This window comes from Gadus morhua, chromosome 11 (assembly GCF_902167405.1).
Source record: "Gadus morhua chromosome 11, gadMor3.0, whole genome shotgun sequence".
NCBI classification, from domain to species: domain Eukaryota; kingdom Metazoa; phylum Chordata; class Actinopteri; order Gadiformes; family Gadidae; genus Gadus; species Gadus morhua.
The window spans coordinates 8,418,831-8,431,086 of NC_044058.1; the positions used below are offsets into that span (position 1 = coordinate 8,418,831).

Here is a 12,256-nt window from a genome sequence, read left to right on the forward strand (position 1 = left end):
TAACTGGGTTTAACTGCTCTCAAGTCTGGTCTGGAATTTCAAGGAAGCCATCTTGAACCCACAGATTAGCTGTGAATAATACAGAACAACCTGCCCCGTCCTTGTCCTGTAGCAATTAACATTGAACAGGACAATCAGGCCATTTTGGACGTTCCTGACATGATATATTCCCCTTCCAAGCATAGTGAATCTGATGCCTTTCTTAAATAAAATTGATCTTTCAAATGATGGGTGACGTTGGTAGACATTTTCAACAGTTTGTGCTACTGTTGGCTGCTAGCGAGGACAAACTGTAAGCCAACTGTCTGTTAGGCTAGGCTGGGAACATAGATTATGTAGTGGTAATGATGATAATAATGTGAATGCATATTTTTCTTTTTCCTTACTGGTATTCTCACACAAATATCTTGTAAGATTGCAATACATTTTTCAAGTGCAATTTTATAACGATGGTTTGATATAGCTTTAGTTGCTCTGCCTCGATCTATCTGACTATTCACCTGTCAAAGTAACAATCCTTTTCAAACATCTGAGAGGCTGATCATTAGCATTGCTGAAGAGGATATTGAGGCATACGGCTGGGTGACTGGGCTTCCTAAAGTTGCTAATGAGACTAATGGGTGTTTAAGGTGGTTCTTCCTAGCTAGTTCATACCGAGTGGTTAGTTATCGGGTGGCTGCCAACGATTATCCATTATTGTCCTGAGGTAGCTGTGATATTTTACACACGCATATTATGATCTGTTCTGTTCGCTTCTGTCCATTTGGTTGTGTGTGTGATTGGGGGGGGGGGGGTATTATTTGTCCTGTGATCTCTTCTCACACTCTTTCTGTGTGTTTGTTGCATGCAGCAGAGTTTCCATTCGCTATCTTTTTGTGTTCCTCCTTTGCACCGCATCTGCCCTTTTCTTAATTTCCTGCTACTGCATGTCCCCTCGTTTGGTTTCTGCTTCCCCTTCTATAGAACTCAGATGGGAGGGTCAACGTAGTATATCCGAGAGAGGCTGCTGAGACAACCGTAATGTGCCGTGAATTAGAGTTTGTTGAAAGTGGGCAGTTATGTAGTTGGACGACATGTAGGAACCCTGAGGCAGTTGTATGACATTTGATGACCACAGCAACAATAACTACTCATTCTTCTCCTTCCTCTCTGGTCTAGTTTCACAGAGGTTGGGCTCTAGGTGATTCCTTCCTTATTTCAGTGCATTGATGAACTTTAAGATGGAGGGAGGGGATTTCACGTACTATTCATCTTCCGCCTTGGTAGACCTGCTGCATTTTGCAGTTCCTCTATCCTTTATCCCTCTTTTCTCGTCCCCCCGTCTTTCTTTGTTCAATCTAGCGTCTATTTAACTTTTGCAGATAGGTCAAAAAGGAAATTACTTTGATAGCTTCCTGAGGAAATTACACCCACTTCCTGCCTCCCATTCTGCACCTCCTGCTTCAGTCCTCTTTTTGTTTCGTTTTGTTCTGGCGGTTTTCAGGGGCAGCCGTCAGGGGGTTGCAGCTTGCAGGACCCCAGAGAACCCCCCCCCAGGTGCTGGTAATGAAGGGCTGATGAGAGGGCAATAAACAGCAGTGTAAATACAGCTGGCTGCGGCTATTAGCTGTCTATTTCAGGGTCCTGTTCTGAGAGTAGTGACCTATATAGGACAATGTTAAGGCTTTTTTTGTCAGCGTGTAATGCAAGCAAACCGGTAAATGATGCGTATACAATGAAGTAATGGGTCATGTACAGAACAATGTAGGATCAGCTGAACCTTATTCGTTACATCCACAATGCCTCTGCTTTTGGTGCGAGTCCTTATTGTGTACAGACTGGGGAATTGTCATCTGGACTCATTTTCTGCTGACAATTGTGTCAAATTGTGGTTTGAAACAGTGTTGATAAGATGGTGTTTTTAAACGGTGATAATGCACTGTGGGAAGGCCGTGCCTGCTTGCCTAACCAATTGCATATTCATCATTGTCAGTCACTATGATATCCTTTCAGGAGTTTGATTGACAGGTGCAGACCCCTCCAATCACGGCATGGACTGGGAAGATGCCCACGAAGCGGTGAGGTCATCACTTGGCCACTTGAAACTACTAATCTCCTTCATGGGCTCTTTTGACTTGCCGGTTTTTTCCTCTGTTGGTGGGTGTTTAACCATAAACAGCTGGTGAAACGGGGGTGTGAGGAGGGTTATTACTGGCATGGGGGTCCAAACTCTCACTGATCTGGTGGAAAAATGAAATGTAGTGTATGGTCGTGTTTCGCCAAAGGGAAAGGGAACAAGGCCGGCTGAAACAGGTGGTTTGTATTGCCCATGCACCGTCACTTACAGTATTGGAACCCGGCCCAGCAGAGAAAGGGGAATGTGGTCATAAAGTCCAGTTGTCTATAGAATACTCTCTAATGTTCTCTCTGACACACACACAAACACACACACACTCATCCATGGGTACTCCCAAACCTCCTTAAGGCCAAGCCCCCGCCTCTAGCGCATACTTTCTTTCAATCAATTCACAGGAACACACACAAACACACAGCGAGCTCTCTTGATGGCTATCATTAGATTGATGCCATCTGACACTTAGTTAGTGCTGGAATGTGATGGGAGGGAGGAGAGGAGAGAGGGGAGGGTAAAAGGGGTGAGGCACACAGCTGCCCACTCTAAGGAACTCCAGAACAGCATTCTGCACTTCTGTACACGTTTCCAAAGCAGCACAGTCCACTCGTCCTCCCTGAACCACTCTCTCCCCGGCAGGCCTCCGTGATCCCTGGTTGCCCGGTGCCTTTCCTTCTAAGACAGCCACTAACCGTGCATTTTCATCCGCGATGCACAATGGGTTAAGTGGGGGGAACAGACCCGAGGAACAGGTTGTTGTTGTTAAAGTGAACATTCCTCACACCATCCCTGTATTCTGGGCCCGGAAGGGTCCATTTGTCTTTCTGGAGAGAGGGGAGTCCTACCCCCTCCCAAGACCGACACCTTACAATCTGATTGAATGTTGTGTAGCCCTTGGCGAACAACTTTCAAGCCCCCTCTTTCCTTCCTTGTCTGGGACTGACCCTCCCCTTTTATGTAACCTCTCAGTAACCGTAATGAGCCAGACTGTAATTAGCTAACCCGGCCCGTTTGAAGCTTAATGGGCGTGCTTGAGTGCTACTAGCACTTCTGCCCTGATAACAACAGAGACATAACTGCACGCCACCTGAATCCCATTTCAATAGAATCTGATGGAATCACCCATAATGGCAGCCATACTTGTCTGCCCTGAAACTTTTCCAACGCAGACCACATTACTACTGGTTGAACAATTCTCTGCAGCCCAAATTGATTTAGGGACCAAAAAAAGTCCTGGGTATTTCTTTAGATCCACTTTATTTCAAATAAGCTGCGGTGGAAATATTACACAGTGCAGATATAAGATGTGATTCAGAGCTCACTGCGTTTTATCAGCAGCATCTTTAAGAGTTTTTGTTTCGATACAAAACAAGACTTGAAAAGAGATTTTGTCTTTCCACCAGCAAACTGCATGGGTCATCGGGGTGTTTCATTTACAAATAACAGTTTGAACATGTTGGTGCTGGTAAACCTACTGTAACAAAACAGTTTGTACATGTTGGTGCTGGTCAACCTACTGTAACATAAGTTAGTTAATGTTGGTGCTGTTCAACCTACTGTAACATAACAGTTTGTACATGTTGGTGCTGGTCAACCTACTGTAACATAACAGTTTATTCATCTTGGTGCTGGTCAACCTACTGTAACATAACAGTTTATTCATCTTGGTGCTGGTCAACCTACTGTGACATAAGTTTGTTAATGTTGGTGTTGTTCAACCTACTGTAACATAACAGTTTGTACATGTTGGTGCTGGTCAACCTACTGCAACGTAACAGTTTGTATTGTAAATGTTGTTGCTGGTCAAACTACTGTAACATGACAGTATTTCAATCTGTGGTTCTGGGTTGTTGGGTCTGAGTTGGGTTACGCCGTCCGAAGGCCCTGGGCACTCTGTATGTGTTAAAGGGTCGGCATGCGTGTTTGTGTATGTGTTTGTTGGTGGTTCCTACATGTGGACATGCATTCACAGCCCCAGTAGGCCCATCTGCCCCTGTTATGCTAACCCCCCTCCCACACATGTCACCACAACAACACAACCCCCAACCAACCCCCCCACACACACAAACACCAGCCTACTGGATGGCCATGAATGGACACATTCTCTCTCTCTCTCTGTATCTTTCACTCTCTTTATCTCAATCTCTGTTTATCTCTCTCTCTTTGTGTGTGTGTGTGTGTCATTTTCTCACAGGCGATCCCTGTCCACCTATCTGTATCACTGACACATTCTCACGTTTCTTTTTTCCAATTCTAACTCCTCACCTTGACCTGCTAAGAGTTTGTCCACCAGAGGCCTTCACTTTAACGACACACACACGCAGAGGCTCTGTTAAGGCCACTGTGCTCGTTCAAGCGGGCCCGCATGAACGAGTACACACAGACGTATAGTCCGAGGATACAGACACAAACAGCTGTACTTGTCATCAGGGCATTGTGTTTAATGGTGCTACTTGATCCTAGCTTTACAATTCAGAGGAATTCTATAAGACTATAAGATTCTTTAGATTTCAAACCCTTCCCATTCTTTCCATTAGTTTCCATTAATTTAAGAGCCCACCAACCATCTCATCGGATCGTCAGAAGTACAACCCAACCTCAAATGCAAAGTGGTGGTGGAATAATTGTTGTGTTGTGTGGAGTGGGCTCCCATTGACCGCAGGCAGACGGCCGATTAATGGGTCTGCTACAGTACAGACGACAGAGCACACATTGTAAGACAGTGTGGCGGCCCAGCGATAAGGCCCCAACAGTTGATATGGGGGCAGTGATACTGCATGATTAAAAGCAAAGCGTGAACTCGGAGCGCTAATCTCCAGAAAACATCAGTGTTGTGTATATAAGGTGGGGGCGGCTGTTGTATTCAACACTTCCGCATGGTGACCATTCCCGCCATTACACCAAGTTTTATCTAGAAGTACATGTCTGCCATTTTGATAAAGGGCGCAAAAACGGATAAAGAAACCAATGGTGATAATACGTTTGTTTAGTGTAAAATGTGCTTTATAATCTTAAATCCACAAAACAAACCCTATAATATTGAGTCAGTACTTTGAATACGATGAAACCTCCACACTAGCGGATTATTTTCCTCTCCCCAGAATGGATAAATAATGTTATGAAAGGGGTATTAGTGATCCGGGCTCTGACCAAAACCCTACAAATACACCCAATTACAAAAGGCTCCTTTAAGTGACCACTTCTCTCTATCTATCACTCTCTGTCTGATATTCTATAAAACGCATGTACACCCCTCTTCTTCATTCGCTTTACAAATAGTAATTATTTATGTCCTGACATATTGTGTCAGTATAGAGGAGATGGCAAGTGCGTGTGTCCTAGTGTGTATTTCTCGGTGGCGGCTCTTTTAGTCTGATGCATTTCAAAACGACGAGGGTGTGTGTTTTAGTGTGTGATGGGGGTTGTGCGTGTGTGTTTTTCCAAGGAACTAAAAGGGTGAGCGGGGGGCTCACTGGTATCATCTCTTACCGCTTCTTTTTACCGGGTCATATTATTAAATTTTCATGGTTGTAGAACCGCTGTCGCCCTCTTTACAAAATCTACGGTTTTAACTGCCTCTGTAAGGCCCCCGTCCCCGAATAATTCAGTCTACTCTGATTGGTCAGCTGACCGACTCTGTTGTGATTGGTCAAGTGCTTAGCACATGTCAGCAATCTCACTCGAGTCGTGAGCAGCTGTAAACATTGCTGGTTTCAATGGCTTCAGTTCAGCCGTACCTTTTCGAGCCAAAGTCTGACAGGGAATCATAAATTAAGGAAAAACATTCGGTTACATTCCAAAACGTCTCAGTTCGCTGAGGCCTACTGCTCACTAACCAAAACATTTGAATACAATAATGCGAGCTAATATGGGGTGCAAAACTACCTGCAAGGCGGGACTTCTGCATTTCACATATAGATAAAATGTGTGTCCCTGTGTTAGTTTGAGGATGGCTTGGCAGCCTGTAGCCCTGCAAGCAACCATCCTCAATCTAAATCTCTGTCTCTGTCTCCGTTCCCACTATGCCTGATAATGGTTTTCCGTCCACTCACGCATTCCAACTCTGGGTTTTGCCGGCCACTATTGTCTGGACCAGGTGAAATAAATTATATGTGAAGGTCTTCAGAAATATAGGGCATGTTTCTCCCATTCGGCACAACAACCGAATTTTCAGATTCATTTTCAGAGCTTTTCCTGAAGCTCTCTTTCTCACTATGTCTGTCTGTCTGTCTGTGCCTTTGTGTTTCTCTTTGCACAGCGGGAGTCCATAACATCAGAGAGGGAGAGTACATTATATTCCCGACTGCTCGTCCTTATTGTCTTGTTCTCCTCCTCCCAGCGGGGTGTGTTTGGGGCCCTCAACTCAAACCCAGCCATGAGCATCATCGGGGCCGAAGACGAGGACTTTGAGAATGACCTGAACGAAGTGAGTGTATCTTCATAGTTATCAAAGGCCATTGAAGCCGAGTCTTGGTCAACTGGGACCTGTATTTCTTCTGTCCCATTTCCTGCTTGGTCTTTCTGTCTCCTCCCTCTCTGTCTCGCTCTCCTTGTCCCTTAATGCCCGTCTGTGTGTTTCTCTCCTCCTTTCTTTCTCCCCATCTGTGTGTCTGTCTCCTTGTCTCATTCTGTCTGTCTGTGAGTGTCTCTCATCTTCTCCCTCTCTTTCTGTCTCTCTTCGTGCCCCTCCCTTCCTCTGTATATCCCTCCCAACCTTCTGTCTGTATCTCTTCTTCCATACCACCATCTCTCTGTGTCTGTCGTTCTCCAGGTGCCGGACAGCCAGTGCCCTCATTTCAACTGCATAGAAAAGCTGAAGGCTCGGCCCACGCACCTGCTGGTCTTCCTGCATCACGTCATCCTGCAGTTTGACTGTGCAGCCCTGGTGAGAGACACTGGGTGAACCCCCTACTGTGAAATGTGTTGAATTACTACAACTCTGTGCTACTACAACTGTGTATTACCACTAGTACTGTGTTGTATTACTACAACTCTGTGCTACTACAACTGTGTATTACCACTAATACTGTGTTGTATTACTACAACTCTGTGCTACTACAACTGTGTATTACCACTAATACTGTGTTGTATTACTACAACTCTGTGCTACTACAACTGTGTTTTCCTAATACTACTGTGTAATACACAGTAGTAATAGAGTGTATTGTTTCCTCCCTATTGTGTTTTGTTGAGTGTAAGGCCCCGTTCACACGAAGCCGATTTCATGGCGAAACCGCAAAGGTCTTGTACGGTTCGGCCTTCTGTACACACGAAGCCGGCGAATCCGCTGACCGAAACCGCAAACTTCTGGAACCACCCTCGGAGGTGGTTTCAAATCTACCCGGTTTCGTTTTGGATTCGTGTGTACGCCTGAAACCGACTGAAACCGCAAACCATGACGTCATCGCCCCACCCCTCGACCTTCTAGCCAATGGCTCTTAAGCCCGCGGAGTCTCAGAAATCACATGCGAGCATGCGCATAAGGGCAGCCTTTATGCGCATGCTCGCCTCTTCTTCTTATTTCATTTCTTCTGGATTTCTGTACCAGAAGAGGCGCCCCTTATGGGCCTGGAATGTGTACTACAGCGTTTCTACAGATCTACCCGGTTTCGCTTGGCTTCGTCTTTACGGAGATACTTTGAAACCGGATAGATCGAAACCGTAACGGTTTCGCCCGTTTCGGCTTCGTGTGAACGGGGCCTAAATGTGTGGCCATGACAATGTGTTCTTCAACACACACGGCAACCCAAAACGGAAAGAATGATAATGCAGCAATGGTGTGTGTGTGAGAGTGCACACACACACACACACACACACACACACACACACACACACACACACACACACACACACACACACACACACACACACACACACACACACACACACACGGAAATAAGAAACGCACATCGTGTGATGTTGCATGTCAAAATGAAAGTCACCAAAGAGATGGGCGTTTTCTAAACGGCATCCTGTGCATGACTGCGTGTGCGGCTCCACCGCTCCTCGTGGCCCGGCCCTGTGCACACTCAGTGTGCACAGGGCCATCTATTTGAACCATCTATTTCAATGGTTCAACTATGTGAGTACCTTGCCTAAGACACTCCTGCAATCGTCCCCTGCACTTCATTAAAGTCCTCAATGAAGACCGCGCTGCTGGTTCCTAGCGTGTGATCATAGATTGAGTGTGGTTTATTTTTCCCCCAAGAGCTGCTCTCTTGCCCCAGAACATGTAAATGCACGTGTTTTTTTTTTTTGTGGGTCTCGAAATAACAGTTAAGCATGCCTTGAGTGTGTGAGTACGCACGTGTACTTGTTTGTGATTGACGTTAGCATTCTTCCTCCTCTCTGCATCGCATGCAGCAGACACTGACAAACCTCAGGTAAAGACCCCCACCCCACACTCCTTCCTCCCCCTCCCCTCCTCCCAGTTCCTCCTCCTCCTCCTGCTCCGTCTCTCTTGATGACATTAGCGTATAGGCCTGCAGTAGTGTCTATCATACATCCTCATGTCCCCGTACACTTTGTCCATTAGTCTATTGATTGCTTATGGGGTTTTATTAAAGTCCACCATGCGCTGGTTGTTGAATCAGCGCCCGTTCTGCAGTGGCTGCTATAGCTGTGAATCTGTGCGTGTCTTAAGCGTTGCAATGTAAAACTCACAAACGCATCTCTTTAAGCAAAAATGAAATAGTGTACATGTTGACCATCATATTTCAAGTTCAATGTGATTTTAATGTGATTTCCTCTGGTTTTATTCCTTCTTTCTGTTTGTCATGTTTCTTTCCCTTTTTTCTTTCTTTCTCATTCTTTTCATGTTCTTTCCTCTGCCTTTTCTTCCTCTCTACCTTCTCTTCCTCTCTCTCTTCCTTCCTTCCTTCCTTCCTTCCTTCCTTCCTTCCTTCCTTCCTTCCTTCCTTCCTTCCTTCCTTCCTTCTTACCTCCCGTCCTTCCTTCTTACCTCCCTCCCTTCCTTCCATCCTTCCTTCCTTCCTTCCTTCCTTCCTTCCTTCCTTCCTTCCTTCCGTCCTTCCTTCTTACCTCCCGTCCTTCCTTCTTACCTCCCGTCCTTCCTTCTTACCTCCCTCCCTTCCTTCCATCCTTCCTTCCTTCCTTCCTTCCTTCCTTCCTTCCTTCCTTCCTCTCAGCTGTGCTACCTTCACGCAGACCTCTTCAAGAACCTCAGTGCCAAGGAGACCAAGAAGCAGTTTGTGGAGTTCCACAACAACTTCCTGGACAAGGGGGCCGTAAGTAGTGAACTGTTAGAAGAATCCCATCAACGCTTATCGTGGTTGTTATTATGATTTCAGTTTGCTGGTTTTAACTGATTACAGTGGCGGCTTGGAGGAGGAAATCTCCCCATGGATCGATGAATGAAATGATTCTCTTTTTGCTTTGATTTATTTCTCAACTTAAGTGCGTAAAAGAAGTTTGTTTCTCCAGAAGCTTCTTCTACCTCACAATTGTATTCATCGGCTGTTTTTTGCGATATAAAAATCAATTGAAAAAACGCCCCCATGGAAGCCTCTGCAATTTATAGATATTGCATTCTTTCACACCGCAGAATCAAAATGAATTCAATAAATCGCTGTGCTTTAGTTTGGAAGTTTGAATGCATGGTTTTGTGTGTGTGTGTGTGTGTGGGGGGGGGGGTGTGGGTGGGTGGTGTGCCCCTGACCCTGTCTGTGTGTATCTAGGTGTTCTCTTGTTTGCCTTCTTTGTTTGAATCATTTTATAAGCTGTGTGCAGTCTGTCTGTCCGTCTGTATGCATTACACGTCTCATCCACAGAAATCAGGGTCTCTCTCTACACACCTGTCTGCCTGTCACTCTGTCATGTTTCTGTGTGTTTGTCACGTGTTTACTGTACTAATCTCTTCTGAGTTGACTTCTCTGTTTGTGCCTGACCCCATGGCTTCCTGTTGAGATCGTGGGAATGCCCTTAAAGAAGAGCTGTCCACTCTCTGTATCTCTGGAGGTTCTGTTTTACTTTGTCTTCTGGTTCCATTTGATCCAGAACTATTAACCTCCCCTTTGTTTTAATCAAAGTATCCTCTTACATCCCTGAATTAGTCCCGCAATTATACAAACTTAAAATGGATTTGGTGTTTTTCATTGTTTTTCTTAAATTATTCCTTCTTCTTTAGTGTTCAAGTGACCCCTTGTGGCAATATATAGTAGCTACATGCTGTGTTAATCACAAGCTGCATTTCCTCTCTGTTCTACATTGTAGAATACTGTAGAACTGTATTCTATTTGTAATAGGTGACCATCTTGTTTCACAGATTCTCAAAGTGGTAGTTCCAGCTGCTGTTTCTAATGAATTGGGTAAGTAATCAGGCAATATACATTTAAAAGTTTAAAATTTTAGTGGGATAAAAAATGGCAATTTTGATGTAAAACAATTCTGTGTGGTGAAATTCGGTATTCCTATAAGAATCAACCATGAACAAAGCCGGTCAGTTCGTTTGGGTCTTAAATAGTATTATTTTGATGATTTATGGCTACTGCCATCTTTTTATTCTGTTGTTCATCTTTTTGTCTTTCATATCAGCTGCAAGCCAAGTCTTGCAGAGTTAAACATACATTTAATTAAATATATGCTACCCTATTTTCAGATCTAATCAGATCCCATATATCATAAATGAGGTGTATGAGACCTTAATACCAAAATGCTTAGTCGGGCAAAAAGAAATTCCTATCTGCACAACAGAGGAGAAAATAACCCAGCCATCTCCACCCCTCTACACCCCCCCCCCCCCCCTCCCAGACCGAACCCGTCCAGAGCTGCTCACTGAGGACCTCCAGCGGCGATATGTCCAGGAGGTGCAGAGCCAGCAGGAAGCAGAGGTGGCCAAACAGCTGGAAGACTTCCGGTAGGCACAGCACAGCAGAAGCTCTTAATTATTCAGTAGTAAACACTAAAATTACCTTTCTAAGTTTATTTATGTTCTCTACCTGGCTGGGATGTAGCTGGAGATGTACTGTAATGTGGAGGGGAAACTGCCTTTGATGTTTTTCTTATTTGTTCTATTTACATAATGACTAGGATTAGGCTTTGAGACAGGCCAGCTTTCAAGAACCTGAACCTGAAATTAAAAAATGACTTCTTATTTCCGAAAATTTTCAGAAAGTGTAGTGCCTGTATCAAATGCATGGAGCATTACTTGCATCATTATAAAAAATGTAAATTCCTATTAAGCACATCATAAACAGATAACTTCAACAGGCATAATATTATACACTAACTGGTGGATTTTCAATAGATTCTCATCTGCCAGTTGATTCCTGTACAGATGAGATGTAATGCTAATACCATTATCAGTATCTAGAGTTATTTCAATGACATGCAAAAGACATCGCTAAGCAGGAAGGTAAAAACAAGCTGCCCGACACAACAAATAGGAAAGAGTGGAACTACCCCCAATCAATTAGAGGAAGAAATTGACATTGTAAAGGTAAAATATTTAGCAGCATATTTAAGTCCGTTACCCGAGTACGTTGGTACGGCAAACTGTTATCGACACGCCTGACATAAGCAGGAGAAGCCTGATTAGCAAGTGTGGCCCTCAAGGGGAACTCCAACCTCTCCCAGAGCCCCAAACCCATTTTACATTCACTCGCTCCGGCTAATCGAAGATCATAGCACCGGGGGAAACATGAAACGTGCACGCGCCTTTTGCACACTAACACCCGTACAGGCATTTGGTTTCTCCACACGCCTCACATCCTGTGTTGCTGTTTCTCTGCTCCCTCCTTCTCTCTGCTCTTCCTCCTCCCTCCCCTTCCTCCTCCCTCCTCACTCCTCATCCTCTTCCCTCCACACCTCTTACTCCTCTTCCCTTCACTTCGTCCTCCTGATCCTTTTCAACCCTCCCTCCCTCCTCCTCCTATTCCTCCTCCACTATCTGCAGGTGCAAGAGGATGATGGGAATGACGGCCAACGAGACTGAGTTGGTGGATGTGGAGAACCACTATCCCACCGACCGCATCCCCATGGAGATGAAGGAGAAGTCCGTGGCCGAGGTCATGCTGGACAAGATGGCAGAGAACCAGTAAGTTTGCCCCAGTTTCCCTACCACCCCACCGCAGCGTCACCTCCAGGACAAGGTGTCCTTGGAGGGTAACGTAACTCAACTCTGTGGCC

At 45.1% G+C, this 12,256-nt stretch overlaps 1 protein-coding gene across 7 annotated transcripts in view; it reads left to right on the forward strand.

Moving 5' to 3' along the window:
* arhgef1 (Rho guanine nucleotide exchange factor (GEF) 1) overlaps positions 1-12,256 on the forward strand; it is a 38,063-nt gene that overhangs the window by 6,419 nt on the left and 19,388 nt on the right. For 3 of the 7 annotated variants that reach the window (XM_030370345.1, XM_030370350.1, XM_030370346.1), the window contains exons 1-7: positions 2,031-2,057; positions 6,450-6,536; positions 6,882-6,995; positions 9,259-9,357; positions 10,395-10,437; positions 10,880-10,985; positions 12,024-12,164. In XM_030370345.1, coding sequence (XP_030226205.1) covers positions 2,031-2,057; positions 6,450-6,536; positions 6,882-6,995; positions 9,259-9,357; positions 10,395-10,437; positions 10,880-10,985; positions 12,024-12,164 — 617 coding nt within the window. Of the gene's footprint in view, positions 1-1,992; positions 2,058-6,368; positions 6,537-6,881; positions 6,996-9,258; positions 9,358-10,394; positions 10,438-10,879; positions 10,986-12,023; positions 12,165-12,256 lie in introns of those variants that run through there. The other 4 variants (XM_030370347.1, XM_030370349.1, XM_030370344.1 and 1 more) reach the window with 3 other exon arrangements.